Genomic DNA, 23545 nt, shown 5'->3' on the forward strand with positions numbered 1-23545 from the left:
TCTCTCGGGTCCGAGTGCGAGAGCGATTGTTGAAAGTCGATGAATTGCGTTTAGACGAAGGATCACATCATCATGCTATATCCATACACCGGGGGTCATCAGTAAGCCGATAGGTCTGTTGGCCAGGGGGGCGCCGCTATTTGGAGAGATTCGTTGTGTATACCTTCAGTTCATCAATCAAGACGGCAATGGGATAGAGCTCGTCATTTTCGCCTTGGCCTTCCATGGCGGAAACCAACTATTACGCGAGCGAGAACGGTGATGGTTTATTTGTGGGCGGAACTTGGTTGCTGCTTCAACGGAAGGGCTATGCGATGTGGTATCAAGCAAACGACAAAACGGGGGGTAATGATAGTCGTTCGTGTAGGCAGATGACAGGCGGCGTGTATCGGTGAGAGCTACTATAGAGCTGGACTGGTTAATCTATCATTTTTGGACCCGGCCACAGGAGCTGGCGAGTGCAAGGCGTTGTGAGGAGAGGCGGGAGAAAGGGGCGTTTGATGGATGTTTTGTTGCTGTCTCGTGGGGTGAAGGACAAGACGCCCATAAAACGAGACAGCGGCGGCGGGCAGCGTGAAGACGTACTCTGGACTGTGGATGCTGGTCAGGGACACGGCCATCTGGCGGAGGGCGATGCGAGAGAGCGAGTTGCTGGGTGTTTTCCTGCAGCGTTCGACGGCGACGGTCGTGGTCAACTGTTGATGGTGGTGAATGTTTCGCTGGCCGCAGTTCGCAGCAAAAGCAGAACTTGGGCGGATGGAGCGAAAGTGTGGCTGGTGAGGGAGTCAAAAAAGGGCTGTGGCGGTGCGGCTCTCCCAGCGAACCCTTAGCTTGTGCTGACTAATCTGAACCCAAAAAGAGTCATCCACAAGTCCTCGCGAGTAGTAGTTGCTCTCCCTCCTCTCCGGCTGCGTCTACCTGGTGTCCCTTTTTTAGGGTTATGGATGATATCTTTGATAGCTGCTTGTAACGGAGAAACAGAGGTCGCCGGCGGTCGAAGAAGCCCAGACGCCCTTGCTTGGAGTTTTATTCCTCAATTGTCTGTCCAGCTGGTGGAATTGACCGAGAAACAGCGCCCAAGATGCCTATGGTCACTGTTGATAAGGCAGCCCTGTGCAAGGCGCTAGGCAAAGAGTGAAGACCGCCCCCTACCCTTTTTCACAGCTGCTATCTCTGCGGTGTATTGACTATAGGGGCCTAACATTAACTTATATCCCACTGCTAGATACACCACCGAGGAATTCGACCAGCTATGCTTCGATTTTGGTGAGTCACCCCCACTATTCACAGGATACCTCTATATGCAACACCACTAAACATGCATCCTAACAGGCCTCGAGCTCGAAGAAGATGTGAGCCTCCTCCCTTAGTACTGCTTATACCATCTCGGTCAGGCCGTAACAATTGCATAGACCACCGACTGCGACCGGCCATATGTGAACGGCGTCCAGGAACCCCCGCAACTCAAAGTTGAAATCCCTGCCAATCGGTTCGTCCTACTCCCCCTTGCCAGTATACCTGAAGGATACGGGTTTTGACTTATTTTATAGTTATGACCTACTATGTTTTGAGGGTTTATCCCTTATGTTGAATATTTTCCTCGGGAGAGCCGAGTCGCCGAATTATAGAGTAGTCACCCCTCCAAGCGGAGAGCTACAAACCCTTCTCGTCAAGCCAGAGGTGAGACTGAACACCAGCACGGAAGAGGATCAAATATCAGAAGCTGAAACAGGCCAATTATCCAGACCGAGAGTGTGCGACCATATGTGGCCGGCGCTGTCTTCCGCAACATTCGTTTTGACCAAGCTCGATACAATTCCTTCATTGCCCTGCAGGATAAACTTCACCAGAATATTGCCAGGCAGAGGACATTGGTCTCTATTGGAACACACGACCTTGACACCATTCAGGGACCCTTCACATATGAGGCCTTGCCACCAAAGGATATAAAATTTATCCCTCTAAACCAGACCAAGTGCATGGATGGCGAGGAGTTGATGGAATTCTATGAAAAGGACAAAAACTTGGGCAAATATTTGCATATAATTCGTGATTCACCCGTATACCCAGTTATCTACGATTCCAAGAGAACCGTCTGCTCCCTACCACCAATCATTAATGGGGACCATTCAAAGATAACGCTGAATACTCGAAACGTTTTCATGGAAATCACGGCTACAGATAGGACAAAGCTGGAAGTCGTGAACAACATCATGGTCACCATGTTTTCTCAATGCACAGATGAGCCATTCACGTACGTTTTATAATCTAGACTACCCCCCTTACAACACCACGTGAAGCTAACCTGCTTCTCACCAGAATTGAGCCTATCAAAATTGTTTCTGAGCATAATGGGGAATCACGACAGGTTCCAACACTTAAGCCAAGGACAACACAGGCTAGCATAGCTTATATCAATCAATGCACTGGCCTATCCCTCTCTGGCCCTGAAACCTGCAAATTGTTTAAGAAAATGGCTCTTTCGGCTAAGGTCTCTGAGACATCTGACGATACTCTTGACGTTACAATCCCAGTTACCCGAGCAGACATTCTCCACCAAGCTGATATCATGGAGGATGTTGCGATTGCACACGGTTTCAACGAACTTCCAAGATCTTTCCCTAGCAAATCTGGCACAATTGCCCAACCTCTTCCAATCAACAAATTAGGAGACATAATTAGGGGAGAGGCTGCCATGGCAGGGTGGACGGAAGTGCTCACTTTTGCTCTATGCTCACACGACGAGAACTTTTCCTGGGTTAACCGCAAAGACGATGGGACGACAGCTGTCAAGCTCGCCAATCCCAAAACAGTTGAATTTCAAGTTGTCCGCACAAGCCTTTTGCCCGGCTTGTTGAAAACTATTCGTGAAAACAAGAATCACAGCTTGCCCATAAAAATTTTTGAGGTCAGTGATGTAGGACTCAAAGACCTCTCGCTTGAGAGAAAGAGTCGCAACGAACGACACTTCGCTGCAGCCTGGTACGGGAAAACAAGCGGTTTCGAGGTTGTTCATGGCCTACTAGACAAGGTCATGATGATGATGAAGAGTGGTTTCATTGTTGGAGAAGAAGGATTGGATAACGCTGCTGTTAAGGGTTCTCAATACTGGATCGAGGAACTAGATGGTAAGAACACTGACTCATAATATCTATATATGTTGTCTATCAATTATGCTAACATTGACCCCCGGTAGATCCCACTTATTTCCCTGGCCACGCTGCCACCATACACTTACGTATGGACGGAAAGGAAAGCATCATTGGGACTTTCGGTATATTACACCCAACAGTTCTTGATAATTTCGACTTGAGGCATCCCGTGAGCGCCTTGGAAATTAACATTGAAACTCTTCTGTAAAACCCTCACTAAATACCCTTCGTCGTGAGCATGAATGAGTGCAATTATATCAATACATAGCATGAGTTACGGAGCTTCCAAATCAGTCTTTATCGTATCACGTGCTACCGTATAGGTCCCCTACTAACAAATAAACCTTGATAGAGAAGCCCAATCTGAACATTTCATTCATCACATCCATCTCAATTCTATTTCAATAATTAAGACAAGGAGTTGGAATTTTGGAAACGGAAGATGAAAGAGTTCAAAAAATAAATTAGAATAACTGAGAAATCCCGTAGCAACAAAATCATAAAACCGAGTCGCTCATATTTTCTTCATTTATTTTTGTTTTTACTCTTGAGGCTCTGCGGCTTCACCCTCTACAACCTGACCCTCCTGCTCTTGCTCAGCTAGCCGCTGTTGTTCGGCAAGCTGTTGAGCAGCAGCTGCCTTAGCTCCGTAGTCCTGGCTCATTGGCTGGAGGACGGGCTGTTCCTCCTTTGGCTCAATGATAGTGACGGAATCGGGGAGAGTCTTCTGAGGACCAGACTTGCCCTCTGGATCGCTACCACGCATGATCTTGACCTTGATACCGAGAACACCCTGGCGGAGGAGGACGTGACGGGTGGCGTGGTCAATGAAGTCGCGAGCTGGCTGACCGGAGTGGATCATGAAACCATCCTATACACAGAATTGGCCAATTAGTTGTCTACTCTATCTCAATCCCATTTCTGCAATATGAACTCTCAAGAAACGTACGGTGAATTTCATGCTCTTGGCACGGGCAGCTCGTAGCTTTCCAGAAACAACGACCTCACAACCCTTAGCACCACTCTCCATGATGAATCGGAGAACACCATAGCAAGCTCTTCGGACGGCCAAACCGTTGAGAAGCTTGTATCTCAAGCTCTCGCACTGAGCAACGGCAGAGAGACCACGGTTCTGGACTTTAGCGGCATAGAGGGAGACGGAGTTCTCTGGGAACTTGAATCGCTTCTGGATGAGGGAGGTGAGTTCACGGATGCGACGGCCCTGTTCACCCAAAACTTCCTGGGTGTGAGTGGCGCGGATGACTATTCAGTAAGATGCAGCTGTTAGCACTCGTAGTTCTCATTCCTCTTCGCCCATTCAGCGTCTATATTATATTTGATATTTCAATTCCTGGCTCGCCTCGTCTGGGTCTCTGGCTTTCCTCTGCCATTCTTTCGCAAAGTCAAGGGGTAGGAAAACGTTTCTGTGAGGAATAAACGTACTGATATCGGTAACGGTAGGAGTGACACGGACTTCGACACCGGAGTAGCCCTCCTCAGCCAATTCGCGCTGGAAGAACTCGTTCAGTTCGGCGTAGAACACACCATCGGCCACGAACTTGCGGCGTTTGGAGATGGCTCCCTGTACAGCTGCAGACATGATTGCGGTCTGTCGAAACGTGTGATTTCGTTCGGTAGGGCTGAGAGTTATCCGCCGGAGTTGAGGTCGTTGAACTGCAGCTGCTGTTGCGGTGGTTCGAGATGTTAAAGTCTTGCGGTTAGCTTTCCTAATTTGTCGATTTGGTGGTGGGGTGCATAATTTCTAGGTTAGGGCTTAGGGCTAATAACTACTTGGCTCGAGTCGTCTTAGTAAGCATTTATGATCACATGCTCGAACCTTGACATATCAAAAAAGATGGGATTCGAGACGTTGAAGCGAGCCATCATAGATCCATGGATCATACAGAGTAGATTCAATCCATTGTCATTTCTAAGAACCCTTGTTGCTGCGGACCTGACGTAAGCGAAAATAAAATAAAACGAGAGAAATGCCGAACAGCTGCGGGTATTGTGACATGGCTCGTTAGTAGTAGTAGTAGTAGTAGTAGTAGTAGTAGTAGTAGTAGTAGTAAGACACTCAGCCCCGTTCCCTGAACACAAGGTGCAGCCCAATCGTAAACGTCGTGAAATCGAAATGTCCAACAAATCCCTATAACTCCAAAATGCAACACCTAGCCCCAGATAGCCGAGCTTGATTCCCTTAACAGACGCCTAGATCTTCCTATGGAATGTGTCCGAAATGCCCGTAAGAAATTGCTGTCTACGTCATCTCTACAGCCTCCATTTCTCGTGCTTTGATTGTCCCAGAACCATCTCCTTTCCCTACAGGCAAGCTTAACTCAGAAATGTTGGCCGCGAGAGAAGTAATACTAGTTGTATGGCCGCTTGTAGAAGGATGAGACGTAGCCAGCTGCTGAGATACAGCAACAGGGGTAACCGAGCGATCAGCTGTTTCGACCGCAACCATAGGAGTCATAGATCCACTCGGGCAATCTCTTTCAACCAGGACACCACTGTTTGCTATGCGAGGGTTATTCATCTCGGAATCGTTGCGTCCAAAAGATTCCGCCCACCATCTAACTTCGTATGTGCGAGGGAAGAGGAGACGCTCACTGCCGCGTTTGTTGTCGTCGATAAGAGGATCATACTCCGGATTGATGAACTGGCTTCGCCTGGCCAGGAAATAGTCCCAGACGCTGCGAGTCTTTTCTTTGGCTCCGCGATCAACACGTTCCTTTTCACTGTTGTAAAGGAATGTGCCGTACTGGCCAGAGTAGACATGGTAGAGCAGCCGTCGCAGAAAACGTTCGTTGAACTCAAAGCGGGTAGGGTGTTGGTAGAGAAGCTGATAGGTAGCATCCAGGAATTGATGAAATACAGGGCTAGTTTCCTTGGGCTTTGTCATATCACTGTCACTAACTGGTGATTTTGAATTGGAGGTCACCCTCTTCGAGTTCGAGGAGTCAGGGTCGGCCCCGTCACCGTCACCCTCTACCAACGACTCCCGGCTGACGTTGTCCCGGTTGAAGAAGCCTTTTGCGCTGAGCAGGGCATTTTCAAGGGCTTTCCCTGCTACTCCCCCATCAAAAGCACCTCTTGCAGAGTCGCTGCCCCGATCGTTTTCCACTTGAAACCACTTATCACTGTTGAGATGTCCTGACCTATGACGGAACATGTGACCGAACGCAAGCCAGTCCTTTTCAACAAGAACCATGAATCCTTCCAAAGTTCTATAATACGGGTCTAGACAAAGCTGGCTCAGGGCGCTGAGTTGGCCAGTTCTGTCCCATCCATCAGAGCAATGAATCAGCACATGTGAATGCTGTAGGCCAACCTGACGGGCGATCAATGCTGCCCCGTCGAGAATGACAGCGATGTACTTCAGCCATCCACTCTTCAGCAACTGATCTCTATTTGGCGGCAACGGGCTGATATCAGAATCCCTGAGCGCTTCGATGACTTTATTAAGCGAGTCCCTCATAACATGGATGTTGTCAATGCCCAGGTAGGCCTTAGCAGCAAATTTGTAATTATCCATGTTTTCGGATCCCAAACCAACAGCCTGCATTGCAAGAGCATTCACAGTAGGGCGAGCATCGACAATTAGGTTGTTTTGTTGAGCTCCATATATTTGTGTTTTGTAGTCCTTGATATCAGTCCTGGCGGAGGCTACAACTTCGTCCTCCAGTTCTTCTGCATTCGAGAATTCAAAGTCGGAGTTAATTCCAAACTGTTCTTCTGCACTTGAGTTGGAGGATTCTGTTTCTAAGTAAGGGGGCGATGCGTTTGCTAGTGGTCGATCCTGCCGGGATGTTGAGAAGATAGCAGCAAGGAGCTTCTCATCTTGGATGCTGCGGTTGTTTCGGACGCCAACAAGCGGCTGAGATGAGCGAGTAATGGAACAGTTGTTGACAGGGTGAAGATAGGTCAGAACTGGAATCCGCGCTCTCGAGCGATATCTCCCGGCATAATTAATCGTATTATCGGATATATTGCTTGGAACCGGGAGGAGGGCAGGGTACGTGGGCGAGAACTTGCCAGGAAATGTTAGCTAGCTTTAATATAAACAGGCAGGAAAGGAAATACAGAACGGACCTTATAATCTGTGTTGATACAGGATATTCGCCAATTAGAATCCTGATCTGCCCTGCCTACTCCAAGACGAGCCCATTCCTTGCGAGGGTTATATAGGTCCCATCCATTCAATGCAAGCTCGGCTGCAGGAGGCTGAAAGGTGAACGCATAAAGCTTTTCTATGCTTCCAAGCTTGCATGTCCATGTCCTTATAGTCTCATACACATCTCTACTCCTCGCCTCATTTGGAAAAGTAAAACACATAAAACTGAAGTCGCGACAGCGGAGGCGTATTGATGCTGGCTGGCGTGATGCCAGAGATGCAGGTCTGTAAGTACAGAAACAGATAATAGGATATGTGATCCATATCTCCTTATGGCCCACAGTCGGCTTATCCTTGGAATGCTCTCTAGATGATTCTTTCTGGGGTGGAATATACGAGAAGACAATATGGTGGGGAGTAAGGTGAAGACTTCCTATTGCCTTCTCTCCCCGGCGGAATAGAGTGACCTCATCTACCTGTAATACGTAAGCCCCCATAATTAGTTATGTATATTAAAGATGTGATAGAGGGGTATGTAGTAAAAACCTTAGCTATCCTTGTTTTATCCATCTTCTCATAACTAGATAATCTCTCTATCGGCTCATAATCATGCTGGTATGGCACAGAATGACGTGGTCGGCAATAAAGGAAGGAATATAATCCTGGAGGACATCAAAGTTGAGAGAGCTGGAAGAAATAAAGGCAATAATACAAGCCTTAGATAGCAAATAAACGCCAGATCCTGAGGTGAAAATATACTAAATATCACTTGTTTTTCTCAGGACTTAAAGCTCATTCTGATAATAGAACATTGTTATCAAGTTAGGATGAACTATCAAGTGACAACGAGTGGCTAACCTAATTATTAACTGCGTAGCGGCTTACGTTATCATTCACTACCTTATAAAGTGTTAAACTTCAGCTCTGCCTACCATTAGTGTGGGCTCACTCCTTTTGGTGTAGTGGCAGACTTCGATATGAAGTTTTTCAGCTCTGTTGTAGTCTGATAAAATTATAAATCCCTTTTATACTTCTCTAAATCAATCCATATATTAGAAGAACAGTAGCTATTGTTGTTAAATTATATTTGTCTTTTTATATTGCTCCGTGTATATAATAAACCCTATAGTTATACTGAACGAGACATGATATATGCAGAGAAATAGAGGTAGCTGAAGAACAAGCAGCTGGTAGAGGGTAGTAATACATAAAAAAAATATACGGGTCTAGGTATCACGGCAATCAAGGTTCTTCTCGAGTATATTTTCTTCAAATGGTTGTTGGTCAGGCATGTCTCGGTCGGACTGTTGCTGAAGCGCTGCAAAACCGAATGCTAAGTGGCAGGAACGAAGGTAAAATGGTAACAGTGCGGACTGAAGGGAGCCAATGGACGAGTCAGTTTGTGGCAAGGAGCTTAGTTTCCGATTAGGCAAAGCATTCTGTGGTCGCCGCTCATTATCGTAAAGCCCAAGAGTTAGGCTTATCTCTGTGGTCTTTGTAGGGAGATAAGGTCCAATGTCCCGGGTACCAAAGGTAAGATCGAGCTCCTTGTATATATATTTCGAGACCCTAGTTTCCGCAAGTGATTGCACCGGAGGGTAGACGTAATACTCTCCAGTGACATACTCAAGCTCTTGTGTGCTTTGTGCTGGTGCCGTTTGGGATGGTTCTTTTGCTGGATCCAGAAGCTCAGCAAAAGTTTTGGGAATCGCAAGGTTACAAAATAAAGGCATCGAAGACTGGTTTCGAGTGAGAGGGAAGTTGAGTTTGAAGGCTTCAGCACATCGGCGGAGGCTTGAATGAAACACATTATCCGCCTCTGTAGAAATACATTCGACAGAATCCCGGTTGAAGAGGTTGTAATAAACCGTCTTGTTGAACCGGATATCCACGGGGCTCTCAGGTAGAAGCATATCCACATCCCGGCTGCTGACAATGGCGCTTATGTTCTGGATTGTCGGAGTTGTTGATATTTCCTCACTGTCTTCTGTCGAGGCAGCCTCTAGCTCAAGCTCAAGTTCTGGTAAGAACGACTGCTCCTTACGGGAGGGCAGAAGCCGGATACGGAAGATAGTTTGCCTATCATCGCTTGCAGCAGCTTCCAAAGAGTCCAGAAATGCAAGGGTATTCGGTACTTCGTTGATAAAAATCCTTGGTGTTTGTAAACCCTCGATATTAGGAAATGATGCCTGTCCAGGATCATGTGTAGGTTGACCTTCGAACAAGCACTGTCCGACAGACGCTTTAATAACTTCGCGTGTGCGATGTTGGTCAAGCAACCTTTGATTTCTCAAATCATCTTCATCGAACAGAAGCTCTAGAAGTTTATGGAAAGGTTTCACGGACCCTTTTCCATAGATAGAAGCTGGAGGCCTTCCAGGAACCCTCCCATCACTATCTCCTGATTTTATCCATCTAAACCATTCCTTCTGTCTGTTCGGAAGTTCCATGGAATCGGAATAGAACACAGGGTATAAGTGGGCATTCTCAGAGTTCGTAAGATTTGTAAATAACCCGCCCTTTTGATGGAGAGAAGATGCAGCCAGATACAGTGTCCTTCGTGCTCGGTGCGCATTAAACTCATTGTCATGGAAGTAGTGGATACTCACAGCGCTGTGTTCCCGACCTATATCGAATGATACGTTGTATTCGCTTTGTAACCATGGGAGAAGAGTATTTTCCCAATAGTTCAAGTCTGCGGTAGCTTTTAGTTGCGCAACGGAGAGACCAGTATCTATCGACCGGACATCAGAAGCCCATTCTTTAAGCTGCTGACTTGTCCCTATGCACGCTTCCCTGCTTCCCGTTATTCGTATTAACCCGAGATGTCGCGACACGTCGATGTTGACTTTGTGGGATTCGGCGAACATGTTCAGGAGCGGTATGGTTGGGAGCAGTAGTACTGACATTGGCCGCGTGTCCAAATGAATGTCAAGCTGTCCCTCCTCCCCATCAATAGACAATTCCCAAGACTCTCTTAGTATTCTTTCGACCAACTTTTTCTTGGGTCCCATCTCCTTGAAAGCTGGGATTCGGCTCGTAACCCGACCTTGGGGAGCTGGAGGCTGGTCCAAGTAGGAAGATTTTCCAGCCCTCCATTCACCTGGTTTTTCAAATTCTGTATTTCGCTCAGAATTTTGGTAGTACTTTCTTAATTGCTCGAATGTGAACCCATCACTGAGCGTGTTGTGAAGATGCCTCCAATCTTTCGGCAGTAGGGCATCACCAGGGTTATATAGAGCGCGAAGATGGTCGAGGTTCTTCTCTATATCCTCAAGCTCGAATTCAACCCTTTCATTATGCAAGTCCTTTAGTAACTCCGTCGGACTCTTCCATGAACTCTTGCCGTTAGCCGCCTGCGCGACATCTCGCGGGCGACGGGGCTTATTATCCACTATGACGACATGGGCCGGTTTGCCTAGTACCTTAACATTCTCTAATTGTTGAATATAATGGGGGGAGCTGTCGAATTTAGCTCGATTCTCCGTTGACGCCGGCGTTGGGTCATCGTGTAATGGTTCATGGGTGTGATCAGCAGAATGAGGTCTGGGTATGGGCGAACTCGGGGGTGGTTTCCGAAGATTCGAGAAGTTTCGGCACCTTGCAAAGCCTGCGGCATGTGCGCCTCTTTTCCAAAACATATGTATGGCGTGCAAGTCAATCCAGCAGGAGGCTACATGTTACTTGCAATACTGACCTTGGGAAGAAAGAGAGCTTCAAAGTGAAAAATAAAATAAAGTTCCATTCTTCGGGCAGCGTCGCAGGAGGCCAGGAATTTTATTCTTCCGTGAATGAAGCCCGGGCCCTCGAGAGGCCCGGGCCACCTTGTTGGTACGATTAAGGTTTCGGGAATAGAAAGTCTATATTACATCATAATTTCATCATTAACGGGTCAGCAAGTAGAGTAAACCAATGCGAACAATGAGACATTTGACTGCAACTGGAATATAGGAGGAAACGCATATTTTATATAATACATTTACGTATATAGATAGTTATACTGATTCACTTCATTGTATATTAAGAAAAATGCCTCCCCGCTAAAACTCGTGCTTGCAGGCATGGGAAACGCCGTACAGCGAAATGACCATGTTCGCAAACATTTAACCGATATGATACAACCAGCGGACCGTCGCTTCTCAGTGCTATCGCTGTGGATCCTCTTTAGCCCATGTAATCTCCCAGCTGCGTAGATCTTCCCTATAATCAAACTCTGTAAGAGTCTTTCTCTTCCGTCTTTTCCCGCCAGATCTCTCGAACGCGCCTGTTTCGTTCCTTTCCTTGCCTACTGCTCCAAAGGAAAAATCAGAGTGCCGGCTATCGCTTCGTGAATGGGTAGTAAAGAGATCTTTGATTCTCGGAATATGGTCGGGAGAATTCTTGCTATCGCGAATGGTTCGGTGTGATCCTGCATCACTCAGCGAATTATTATCATGCACCTCATCCTCATCATTAGCCTTAGGTCGTGAGTGGTTTTGTGGAAACCCGTCCCCGCCAGCAAATATATTTTCTATAAGTTGATCCGGAGGTAGTTCATCAGGGAGTGTCGCCCAGGCTGCGGCTAAAGTAGAGCGATACATGTCTTGAAGATCACTGTATTCGCGACCTCTGTTATTGACTGAGGGAATGTGACCATCATTGTTTAGTTCGCCGTGCTCAGTGGACATAACCCCGGCAATTCCAGAGAATACGGTTGCAGGTTTAAGTGGCGGCCTATATCTGTTGCTTTAGTTCCATCAATACCTGCTATAAAAAGAGTTGACGTACGCAGTAAAGTTGCTGTCGCCTTCAATCTGGGTTATTGCGATGCCAACTTTGACTGTGGCATTGATTTTGCTGTTCTGCATCAGATATCGTCTCGTGATTCCTTCATCGCTCTCCGTTTTATCCACGTATTCCGAAAGATTCAATTTGATATTTCCCAGTGGTACTCTGTCAGCCCGATTTCCTTCAGTAAACTCTTGGAAGATATCAAGCTGAAGATCACAGTCCTGCAACATCTGGTTCCGATCAACCGTTAGTCTAACAACTGTCAGCTTCTCATAATCCCAGGACGCCCTGTGATCATGAAGCAAGGCTTTTTCCGTATGACCATTGTGGTCGGCAGACGCCGATGATGGTAGTTGCCATTTGACGTATGCAGTACCAACTACCAAAGGGACATTGATCATATCAATGATCTGTCGTGCGTGTTAGTGGATGCCACCACACTTGGGGAAACTAGTCCTACATACACGTAGGCTCAGTGTAAATCTAGGCTAAGAGATGATCAGAGTAAGCAGTAAGTCAGAGCAGGAACAGAGAAGTGTAGGGTATTTGGTTATTTTATACCCTCCGGCTCTTAGGAACTGTAAGGTGAGATTCAATAGTCAGCGATTCAACGTATAAATAGCGTAGCTCGAATAGTCATTTTCAAATTTTGGTTGAAATTACACTATGGGATGTTAAAAACAGAGAGCTCACCGAAAGCCTGCATCCTGATAACCAGTATTTCTGACGCGTTCAGTCTACCAGCATATCACAGCTTTTAGAGTACAAGTGTAGCCAGAAATCTAACATTTCTTGAAGAAGAGAGGAAGAAAGAAAGGAAAACAGATTTGTATTAAGTACTCTTTGCCTCTGTCTTGACCAAGCTTGACATCATCAGTTTCTCTTTGGGTGGTTGAGGCACTGACCATATGGACCAAACTTTCGCTGGATGACTAAACCTGCTGCTTACACAATTTTTACATAGTTATGTCATGTGACATGTAACTATGAAACCTTATTCCAAATGGATCGAACTGCCCAGGCCGCGCCTCCTTGACATCTGCTTCCAGAGTAACGATATTCAAAGGAGCCCGTCTGGCTTTCCACCCACCACCCTCCGCCTTCCACTCTGCTCGCCCACCAATATAATAGCAATGTCTACTAATCTAAAGGGGGGCATTTGATTACGCAACTTGGACTAAGATTCTTTATTGTTCATTCTCAATTTATTCCTACGACCGCTTTGACCACAGAATACTCCCAACCCGATTGGATTTATTCGCCCTACCCACTCATAAAGTAAAGCCGGCTAACTTCTAGTGGATAACTAACTATGCTGTCAAGTAGACCTTACCTACGGCTCCGTACATAAGCTGTGAGATTTGTGTCCAACCACGACCAAGTGTTTTCCATCAGGACATATGAGGGAAACTCTTGATCTTTCGATGTAAACCGCATATCAAAATCCAAGAGAACTTTAGCCAGGAGAATCTCCGAAACTTTCACGCCAATAAACCGCCCAGGGCAGAGTCCAGTTCCATAGCTGAACGCCAGGAATTTCTCAGAAGCTGTTGATGCGCGCGCGGTACATGTATTAGAATCCGCATCATAAAACCGGTAACCGTCAAACGTCGTTGGGTCTGGGTAGTTCCTAGGGTCCCCATGAACGCATTTCGTCGGTATTCCAATACAAGTTCCCTTTGGAAGATTCATATCTAGAGACTCGATTCTAAGTGGCTTATTCAACCGACGCGATACGCTCACTAGTGAGGTGGTTAGTGAAGGCCTGTCTCGCGATGCTATGGATTTGATTACCTGAAATCGGCGCATACAAACGTAAGCTTTCGCGCATGAAGCTTTCCAACTTTGGCGTATGCGCCAAAAAATTGGAGCTCCAGCCTCCATGAGATTCAAGGGAGCCTGAGACCTCCTCTCTCAATGCGTCGACGTACTCAGGGTTTGCCATACAACGAACAAACATGGCACTCAAAAGCGGAGTGATAGGCCCCCAGACTTCATAAATATGGAACAATGTCTTCATGAAGAGACTTTCAATGTCGTTCTTCTCTGTCTTTGTATTTCCACTCATCGAAAGGAGGCCCTCCTTGAGAGCTTGCTTTAGAAAGATGGTCAGCATACTCATATCTTCGCCAGTTGACTCCCCAAGTCGGAGAAGCTGCACACGGCGCTTGATCTCGGGTACGACTTTCTTTCTGACAACTGAGATATTGGAGCGAAATTTACGGTGAACAGGGGACAGTCTCCAGAGTAATGGAAATAAGATTCTTGGCCAGCGAGCAAATTCGTTGATAACCTCCTCAATCCCCAAGACATGGGCAGTTATGTGTTGCATGAGAATGGGGTCCCGCGAGAATTTTGGTCCAAGAACCAACGAAGTTGCATAATGCATAAGTACATTACTGACTACCTCAATTGGATTGAACTTGGTCCATTCTATACAGGTGTTAGATGGTGGACTGAAAAGAAGGGCTTAGAAGAAGATACCTTTGCTGCTTGGGTTACCGAAAAATGAAGGCAGGAATTCTTCGGCATCCGTTAGGACGAGGGAGTGGACATGATCTATGAATTGAAGCCAGCTACTAAGCACATATTCGTAGACCGGGCCAGCAATCAATTGCAAACCAAGTTCTTACCAGTGTGTTTCTTTTGGTTGTATGCAAGGATGGCGTTGATGTGCGTTTGACAATCAGCATTGGTATGGTACCCTATAGCCGACGCCTACTACAATGTTAGAAGAAGTACGGCAAGGCCATGGACGCGACTCGTTACATTCTCAACGTAGTTCATGAAACTCAGGTGATCAGCTGGCAAATTGCACCATTCTTTCATGGACTCCAACGGGAGCATAAGCATCCAATTGTCAAGATCTGCCTTTATCGCGAACGGCTTTCCTTGTTTGGTATACTGATATCATTTTGGTATACTTGATTAGTTAAATTATCCAACGATTAACAAATCAACTAGTTGACTAGTTAGTTAACTCACTCGGTAGACTAACTCACCTTAAAGTACGCATGTTGAATGGCATCCTCTAGCTCACGCCCGCTTAGTTGGCGGCGGAACCTTGCCCATAGGAGGCTTTGGCTTGTTACACGATGAAGATTTCTGACAGGCCAAGTTTGTAGAAGGTAATCTGCGTGGTCAATGAGGAGAACAATCAAAACTAAAATAAAACAACAGAGAAGAAACAGTTGAAGAAATCCAAAAAGGTTGAAGTTATGGATATCTGGTTTCAATAGGTCGCTCAGAGGCACCCTGAATGATGATTGTGAGGACATAGCGGTTGAGGGGCACCCGCAAAAGAATTAGAAATTCGAATAGTTTCTAAGTACTTCAGATAGGGGATTGTAATTGAGTCAGTCGTTAATCATGAAATGCCATCGAGACTTTATATCGTCCCTCTTCTCTCCACAGTGTACTCCAAAAATTTGGCCAGCCACCCGTCCGCTTTGAAATATTGTTGATGCTGCTGAGTAACACTCCTTCGTGCCCCCTTGCGAGGACATTCACGAAAACCACTCGAAAATTCGGAGTATACTCCGTATGAGCCCAAAAATTAGGCGGCTGTTGCTGAAAGATCTAAGTACCCTTTTCAACGTCCCCAATTCAACTGCCCATGGCGGAAGATCATGATTAACTAGTGGCGCCTTGAGAATTAATTATAGTTAATCTTTTGAATTTGACTGGAAGAATTATTCAGTCAAACCATCGGTGAGTCCTCCGTATGTAAGAGTTGGAGGAAGGATGGTGCCACGAAGCTATACCCCCAACTTCATAATAACTACTCCGTACTGACGATAGTTTCATACAGCTCTCATTCTTCCAGAGAAGCAAGAATAGCCGACGAGTCTAACACTTAACAATTGATAAGGAGGAAAAGAAGGTTACTCCATAAGTTCATCTCTTTGATGGCCTTATCTAAATCAATCTCGACTCCTGCTACTCCGTACCCCTACAAGACTTAATTTTTGGATCAGAAGCCTAGGCTAGTCAGAGAAATTAGCCTAGGGGTTAATTGGGCAATCTTAAGATCCTCTGCGGGGATAGTGACAATGGAGATGAAAGGAAGAGTTTGAATATTCCCTTTACCGCTGGCGAAGTGTATGCAGCTAAGATGCAAGATACAAACTAAGATCTGCAGATTTACAGCGTTCTCTGTATAGGTTGCTCGTTTTCATTAGATGGAAGTAATTGATGTGGCTGAAGGTAAAAAGTTGGCTTTTTAAAACACTCACTTATGAAGCAAAATGATATTTAGAGGAGCGTAGAGAACGGTTTCCACAGACCATACATTTTACACCATAACAATTCTCACCATCTCAACTATCTTTATTCAATTCTTGACATACTCGCTCACTATGATAATATTTTCTATAATGGGCCCGCTGGAATGGTTAGGATTTGCGATTCTGACCGTACGGCGACCCCCTGTCTATTGAAATGTTGTTCGGTCAACGTAACACAAGATAATGGCTAATATCACGGGAAACGCTGTAGTGGATAGGTTATCATGTCTCGCTGGCTCTTTACAACATCTTCCTTCACCCCTTACGCAAATACCCAGGTCCAATTCTCGACTCGGCAAGCCAGCTCATATACACGTATCATATGGTCAAAGGCGACGGTTGTAAATACATAGCGTCGCTTCACGAACGTTACGGCGATGTCGTGCGGGTTGGGCCTAGAGAGTTGTCGTATATTAGCCCTTCAGCAAACCGAACCATATTTGCTGGAAAATCAAACGAGGATACGGTCTATGAAAAGAATCCAGTCATATGGCTTCTAGGATCCACCGAGCCGGTAACCAACCTTTTTTTTGCACGCTTGCACGAAAATATCCGGTACCGCAAGCTTATAACGCCTGCGTTCTCTGAAAACGCAATTCGCGAGCAAGAGCCAGTTCTCCAAAATCTTGTTGATGGACTAATTAAAGGCCTCAGTAACCGCTCGGGCAAAGCTCAATTCCCGGATTCTGAGGGCATTGTGAATATAGCTGCGTGGTATAATTTTGCCGTTTTCGATATCCTGACACGTCTCTGTTTTGGGGAGGAGCAAGGTTGCCTAATACGTGGGGATTATGATCCCTGGCTTCAAGCACTGTATGAAGGGCTTCTGATGTCACACTTTGTGCAAGCCGCCCATCGGCTAAGACCGTACCATATCATATTGGAACGATGTATCCCTTCAGGTCTTACTAAAGCTCATAACCCGCAGTCAGCAGAATATTATCCCCGAAAACTGAAAGAAAGTCGGGACAAGCAGGGAAATATTAAGCTGGTCATCACTCATCCAGAATTCGCATCATTCTTCCAAGAAGGATTGTCGAATGAGGAACTGGAGGATAACGTTAATGTTCTTATTGCTGCGGGAGCTGACAGCACCATCACCACACTTTCATCGCTGACATATTATCTCATTCATAACCCAGAGTGTTATGAGCGGTTAAAGAGCGAAATCAAGAACACCTTTCAGGCTGAAGATGATATCACCCTTGCAGCTACGAGGCGCTTACATTACCTCGGAGCTGCCATCAAAGAAACCATGCGTATACACCCACCGGTTCCTGTGGGACTTCACCGTGTAACTCCTAAAAAGGGCTCAGTGATCGATGGGCGGCCTGTGCCTGGTGGGGTACGTACAGTTAATTCCCCCTGTTTGTTATTTCGTACCTGACATTGGGGCTTTATAGACTTGGGTATCGGTAGCCAACCTGGCCGCCAGCCGTTCCCCCAAGTATTGGCGTGACCCCGAAAAATTCATTCCAGAACGCTGGCTCGGGGAAGGCTCGAAATTTGCCAGCGATAACCGCCAGGCCTATACTCCGTTCTCCATCGGACTTCGCAGCTGTATTGGAATGACGTATGAAACCTAGCTCTTTCTTCCAAGTATAAATACTAATCATGTTCATCAAAAAAGGTTCTCAAATGCTATTCTGCGTCTTGTCATAGCCCGGTTGCTCTGGAATTTCAATCTTGAGGCACAACCGGACAACATTGATCCCCACAACCTTCCCGAATATGCAATCTGGGAGGCAAAGCCACTGCGGGTGAAGGTTTCCCCGGCCAGCGTCCCCCAAAAGTAGTTAACTGTGTTCTGATCTTCACCAATCAACACAATAGTGTTATTACTTTTGATCGTGGAGATATAGAGAGCATGGCTGGCTGATTTGAAACACTTGCCAAAGAAGTTATTTCTCTCTAGGTTAAAGGATAAGAGGCCATTTGTTTGTTTGCAGGAACGGCAGTTAATATACTTTGGATATACCCAAATCCCTTCAGTTCTCAGGAATTGTTTATACATAATGCTAAAAATAGATGGCCATACCTTGGTATTTCCACACTTAGTTCACATGGTAGAAGTACAGAGTCACTATCCTTGATTAGAAGTGCTCTTTAACCTCCCAAACTAGGGACAAATAAGGTCAGTAACCCTTAATTGGGTAAGAGAAGCCATGTGTTTATTGGTAAGCCGGTTGGTAAACAGTAATAGATAGTCCAGGCTAGTATAGCAACAAGCCCTATAAAATGGCCCCCTTGTAGTACAGAAGTGCAATAATTTCATGGAGCAGGATAACAAATAATTATCATTAATAGTATAATAAGGCATTCACATGCAAAAATTAGGAGTGAATGAAGTCCAATAATGCAACCAATAATCCCGCGTCTCAAATCAAAAACGTGATATTGTCAGGACCCGACTAAAGTTACTCAGTAATAACCTTCTGCTTAATAAGCCTTCTAGTTTCATTTTGGCTCTCCCGCTTTGAGCGCTGACTTGGATCTTGCAATCTCCGCCATTTCGCTTCGAACGCAGCAAAGCGGCATAATGGAGACAGATAACCTCCCTCTCTCCCCTCCACCAGAGCCCAAATCATCGAACTCAGACACGAATCAAACCGTTAGCCTGGACTCGCCTCTTCGAACCACCCCCATCCATAAGCTACTACCTGATGTCCGGGTCCCTTCTGATCCCTTACCAAGTCACCGATACCACCCCGTTACATGTGCACCACTTGATGTAGTTGAATTCCAGGCTGAGTTACAACAGCTAAGAAAGCAATATACGACCTCCATTGCGGCGCGTAAGGCGCAGGAAGAGGCGGCCAAGGAGGTGAAGAAACGGATCGAAGAATCGAAGGAGAAAACAGAGCAAATCCAAAAGACCATGCAGAGAAAAACTGAGGAGCGTGAGATGGAGAGGAAAGTATTCTTGAAGATAAAGAAGGAAAAAGAGGAGAAGATGCAGGGTGCATGATTCATTGGAGATGATGGTGTGCTTTGATCGACCCCGTAGCTTTCCCCAGTGAAAGCTCATTTGATACTCTGTACCGGCTATCATAAAGAAGTTCAGCCGAAGAACGTGGTATCACCGAAGAGCCCCTCGTATAGGCTTACATTACTTTGAATTTCCGAATATTGAGGCGAGTGTCGACCTGCCTCACAGCAGAGGGCCCAAGATCGACCTGGTTTATGCGGCAATAAGTCAACTCATCAGACTCAACTGTCATGCTGCTTTTGCCGCCGGACTACCTTCCCCATTCCATTCACTCTGTTATTTGCTCATTGGTCGGTTGAGGAAGTTGTCCTTAAATCGACAACCAGGGAGATTAACATATCCTGAGGCTTTTCGATTCCTGCATGAAGCCTGCTATATATTGTCTGTCCCTTGGAAGGCCGAGATGACTGCACTCAATGCTGCTCCTTTGTGAGATACCAATCGAAGAAGCGAAAAGAAATTTCATCTTTCTGAGCAGTATCAGTTGCCGCAAGCTGCTAGATGACCTAAACTCCCAGTCATCACATCTAAAACATGTACTTGACACTATGCAAAAAGAACAAAGCGTTGATATATATGTTGTACTACGGGCGACCTGTCTTGATAAACCTCTATGTACTTATACTTCCCCGTTCTAAGAGACATTTAGAACGTCATAAATCTTGGCTTGTGGTGCAAATGATAACTAACTTATGGGAGAAACCAGGTAACAAGGCGTTGTTGTAGTAATCAAGCAGGCTGAGCGTGATATAATCGAAAAAGAAAAGTGCGAAGATGGACGTGCATGTTTCAGGTCACTTGACAGAAGCTCCGATCATCAAAGAGACCGTGCGCCAAAAACAACAACGACATCTTGATGAAGAAAACAAAGGACAAACAACAAGGATGCAAGCCAGAATAAACCAATACGATAAAGGTGATCCCTTCACCCGCGTGTCTCGCGCCTACTTCGCGCTATCCATGGCTGGCGCCGAACAACAGTGCATATGCACTCCTATGATTCAAGTTGATGTCCCCTGTCAGTGAGTCATCGTCGTTCTAGATGCCAGCGAAAGCAGGACTCGAGCCACAGACATCCTCGTTGAAGCAAGAAATCCGTCGAGATATTGGGAGCATTCATTTTGTGTAGATCGTAAGTTTTTCCTTGGCTGGCGGGGGGTATCGACTTTTTGTTTCAGAGCTCGTAATGTCTGTCTTGAAACCGAGCACGGCCTCTGGGGATTGTTCAATAGCCGACGAATCAGATATCGGAAAAAGGGTCCCAAAGGGCGGGACAGGGCTTAAGCATGAAACGATTCCGAGTGCTTGGAAAGTCTACTTCTGTTCCGAGTTTCAGAGTTCCACGTCAACAGGCTACTTTGTGGTTGAAAGACGTCTATCGCTTTTACTTCAGTCTCTCCGAAGGATATATCGGACTTCTATCAACAGACAAAGGTTGTTCAGAAAGGGCGTCTGCCGTAACTACTGGTTAGGCTTGATATTTTTCCCGTGCTGCAAAATAATAGTACAATTCGCAACACTCGCTTGATCTACTTTGGTCAATGGCGATAAGAGCCAACCTACGTAATTTCTGCCACATGACCATGGCTGGCCAGCAGCCCACAGCCAGTATTCCACATCATGCAAGCACTTGACGAAACGGCCTAGAGGGATAAGGGTCCTAATGCAGCGGCTAGGCGTTGGGCTGTCTGCGCTGGCCAACCCTTCAACGGCGAGTTCGACTCACTGCCCCGCCAACGATCGATGACGTTTTCTGACGAATTCTTCACGGCCCAAGCCGCCCAAAGCAAAGTCTGAAGGAGTCACTAGCACGGTCTCTCTGCCTGAAACCCTTCAAGTCGGTGATCGTGGCACCAAAAAAACAGTCGGTGAAGATGGAGAAACGCAGCGTCTTTTCTTTGGTCTTTGCTCCGCTGACGTTTGGCATCAATCAAAAAATACATACCTTACGAACGTGACCAATATTACCAAAATTACCATATCTTGGCATCACAGCACAGCCACATGCTGACACACAGCGCATTTTAAAATACAGACGAAAGTACCTGCACCTTTCGTGGCGCGGTCGAGGGTATCATTGGCAGCGTCAAAGATGCACTGCAACCGCGGACGGCACAGCCGGACAAGTCCGTCGCATCGATCAGCAGCAGCCCATATATACCGTCGTCCTTAAGGCGGTCGTTAGCAAGGGAGATACTACGCTACGACTGGGGCGGTCGATATCACATGCCCTCATGACGTCAGGAAGGGAAGAAATTTCAGAGACGAGCACACCCATCTCAGCTGAGCGTGGGAGGCGCTTGAGTCGCTAACCTGGGACATACATACAATAGTGCAGAAGTCAAGCAGGCGGGTATCCGGTAAAGCCAGATAGAGGGTATCGGGGCAAAGGCGGGTGTTATCGCGCATGCGCAAACAGCCGAGCTCAGTGCATCGCGTAATGGTTATTCCTTTCTGGCTTTGACGGGAGCGGGTTCCCTTTGCTTGCCACACACGGTTTGGGCCCTTACTGAATGCATATACTGTACCTTGCAAAGATCAAAAGGCTTTTTCGGCTAACGGGGTCCCTACGTATACGCAAACATTATATTAAATAGTTTAAAAGCACTGGCACTACAGATCTTCAGAGCAACACCTTCATTCCCAAGCAGTCGAGGCAAGGAATGATGTAATGCAATTTGTCAAAGGCTTTTTTTTCATGGACAATATGGGGATGGAAGTGGATGGGTGGTGGCCCGTCACAAGGCGTTTTTTCCCATCTCCATCTCCCAAAGCCCGCAGTTGATGCAGGCCGCTAGAAAATCAATTGTGCAACAGTTAATGCATAACATCTAAGTGGCCATTTTATGAAATGAGACCAGATTATGTGTATATATGGGTGGTAAATATAGATTGATACGCCTGGTCACATGGAAATTGTCGTCAGGGAGTAAAGGTAAGTGACTAATATTTAGATAAACATAAGACCGTTTTAGAAGTTGGTAGATGTGACCAGTAAGAACTTCAAGATGTCGAGATTAAAGATATTGTCCGAGAACGACAGCCATCAAACTACCTCCAGTACGCATTCCCACACGTTTCTCTAATCGCTGACACTACTTATGCAGAGAGAGAAAGGATTCCTTTTTATAATTTTGGTTTTCCAGAAAGTCTCGAATGACCGATCAATCAAAGTGTCTACCCAATCAGCTACCAGAACAGGGATGTCGACGTTGTCAGACACTTTGGTGTCTCGTTATTCTAGCGAATCCCACCACCGAAGCAGCCCAAGACAGAGACAGATACCCTCCATCAGCTGGGTATGGACAAGAGTAAAAAACGAATTCGCTTTCTTCTTTTGTGGTTGATGGAGTAAAATGTCTCCATATCGGCTCGTGGGAATGGCGAGAGAATCCGGTGGGTCGGTTATCGTTCTTCTTGCTGCTGCTGATTCCTCCCATGCTGAGAAGGAGAGTTGGAATTGCAGAGGTTATACTGCTTATTTAGTTATCTCAAGTATATATATTGATTAGTAGTAGAAGGCGAGTGTGTGTGGGATGATTATCCCCCATTTCCCTGTCTGGGCTCACTTCCAGTCCGCATTCCACACACGCAGAGGTGTGAATGATCCACGGTGATGGATGGATAATCGCTTCCAGACCCTTTGACCTTTTTCCCGCAATGCTTGGAGACTTCGATGGGGTTGGCTTGTCAGCCCCGTCAAGAGGAGCCGGTGGGCTTGTTTCAAAGCTCTGAGCGCGTAGAGAATTAAAAAAAAAAAAAAAAAAAAAAAAAAAAAAAAAAAAAAAAAAAAAATCGAGAGTTCGAGAGGCCGATGGATAGTGCAGCGGCTAGCATATACTCCTCGAAATTCATTTCAAATATGGCTGTAATGCCAGAGAACCATGGCGTTCCTCCTGGGGTATCAGAAGTCTCAGGGGAAAGAGGTCTGGGGAATCTAGTTGGCCACTCGACCTGGCGTCAATGTGAATGGGTAGGCGTAGAATGGGCCAGAGCGTGATCACGGACTGTGCCGCCTATGCTGTCCGTTTCCACCAACGGTCAAGCTGGATGTATGGAGAATGATGCTCCTTAGCAAAGTAGTCAAGCAGAGAAAAGGAGGTTCCTTCTCCCGAGTCCTCCGTAAAGAATGCGGGTAAAAAGGAGGATGATGCATCGGACAATTTGCCACTGCTGACGGTCCCCGTATACGCAGGAGACGCAGGAGAAAGACAGAGCTGTGTCCAGCTGC

The 23545-nt window shown here is 46.3% G+C and overlaps 8 protein-coding genes across 16 annotated transcripts; 3 read left to right on the forward strand and 5 right to left on the reverse strand.

The window, feature by feature from the left end:
• The first annotated feature begins 98 nt into the window (after nt 1-98).
• On the forward strand, nt 99-3928 carry TERG_00461 (phenylalanine-tRNA ligase, beta subunit). Of its 8 annotated transcripts, XM_003238423.2 has the most exons (8): nt 99-1134; nt 1226-1266; nt 1333-1352; nt 1413-1489; nt 1551-1680; nt 1746-2254; nt 2320-3128; nt 3197-3928. In XM_003238423.2, the coding sequence occupies exons 1-8, from the start codon at nt 1082-1084 to the stop codon at nt 3358-3360; spliced, it is 1803 nt and encodes a 600-aa protein (XP_003238471.1). In that variant the 5' UTR covers nt 99-1081; the 3' UTR covers nt 3361-3928. The 8 variants fall into 8 exon arrangements, with proteins under 8 accessions (XP_003238471.1, XP_047605117.1, XP_047605119.1 ...); XM_047749105.1 differs by having other exon boundaries at nt 2320-3928; XM_047749107.1 differs by having other exon boundaries at nt 1226-1489.
• Nucleotides 3694-4752, reverse strand: TERG_00462 (40S ribosomal protein S3; the record flags this gene model as incomplete). Its single annotated transcript, XM_003238424.1, has 3 exons — nt 3694-4023; nt 4102-4415; nt 4596-4752. The coding sequence occupies 3 exons, from the start codon at nt 4750-4752 to the stop codon at nt 3694-3696; spliced, it is 801 nt and encodes a 266-aa protein (XP_003238472.1).
• Nucleotides 4753-5368: 616 nt separating this feature from the next.
• On the reverse strand, nt 5369-7766 carry TERG_00463 (uncharacterized protein; the record flags this gene model as incomplete). The annotated part of the gene is made up of 2 exons (XM_003238425.2): nt 5369-7185; nt 7248-7766. The coding sequence occupies 2 exons, from the start codon at nt 7764-7766 to the stop codon at nt 5413-5415; spliced, it is 2292 nt and encodes a 763-aa protein (XP_003238473.1). The 3' UTR covers nt 5369-5412.
• Nucleotides 7767-8495: 729 nt separating this feature from the next.
• Nucleotides 8496-10910, reverse strand: TERG_00464 (uncharacterized protein; the record flags this gene model as incomplete). The annotated part of the gene is made up of 1 exon (XM_003238426.1): nt 8496-10910. The coding sequence occupies one exon, from the start codon at nt 10908-10910 to the stop codon at nt 8496-8498; it is 2415 nt and encodes an 804-aa protein (XP_003238474.1).
• Nucleotides 10911-11242: 332 nt separating this feature from the next.
• TERG_00465 (uncharacterized protein) lies at nt 11243-13032 on the reverse strand (the record flags this gene model as incomplete). Of its 2 annotated transcripts, XM_047749112.1 has the most annotated exons (3): nt 12733-12881; nt 12037-12617; nt 11415-11982 (listed from the first exon to the last, which is right to left on the reverse strand). In XM_047749112.1, exons 2-3 carry the CDS (start codon nt 12438-12440, stop codon nt 11415-11417), a joined length of 972 nt encoding a protein of 323 aa, XP_047605124.1. In that variant the 5' UTR covers nt 12441-12617; nt 12733-12881. The 2 variants fall into 2 exon arrangements, with proteins under 2 accessions (XP_047603558.1, XP_047605124.1); XM_047747597.1 differs by having other exon boundaries at nt 11243-11982; nt 12037-13032.
• A 336-nt stretch (nt 13033-13368) lies between these two features.
• Nucleotides 13369-15317, reverse strand: TERG_00466 (uncharacterized protein; the record flags this gene model as incomplete). Its single annotated transcript, XM_003238428.1, has 6 exons — nt 13369-13781; nt 13834-14472; nt 14524-14598; nt 14673-14757; nt 14809-14943; nt 15042-15317. The coding sequence occupies 6 exons, from the start codon at nt 15315-15317 to the stop codon at nt 13369-13371; spliced, it is 1623 nt and encodes a 540-aa protein (XP_003238476.1).
• A 1330-nt stretch (nt 15318-16647) lies between these two features.
• TERG_00467 (uncharacterized protein) lies at nt 16648-17712 on the forward strand (the record flags this gene model as incomplete). The annotated part of the gene is made up of 1 exon (XM_003238429.2): nt 16648-17712. The coding sequence occupies one exon, from the start codon at nt 16648-16650 to the stop codon at nt 17710-17712; it is 1065 nt and encodes a 354-aa protein (XP_003238477.2).
• Nucleotides 17713-18864: 1152 nt separating this feature from the next.
• TERG_00468 (uncharacterized protein) lies at nt 18865-19293 on the forward strand (the record flags this gene model as incomplete). The annotated part of the gene is made up of 1 exon (XM_003238430.1): nt 18865-19293. One exon carries the CDS (start codon nt 18865-18867, stop codon nt 19291-19293), a length of 429 nt encoding a protein of 142 aa, XP_003238478.1.
• Between the last annotated feature and the right edge of the window lie 4252 nt (nt 19294-23545).

The sequence above is a fragment of the Trichophyton rubrum genome, assembly GCF_000151425.1.
Source record: "Trichophyton rubrum CBS 118892 genomic scaffold supercont2.1, whole genome shotgun sequence".
NCBI classification, from domain to species: Eukaryota; Fungi; Ascomycota; class Eurotiomycetes; order Onygenales; family Arthrodermataceae; genus Trichophyton; species Trichophyton rubrum.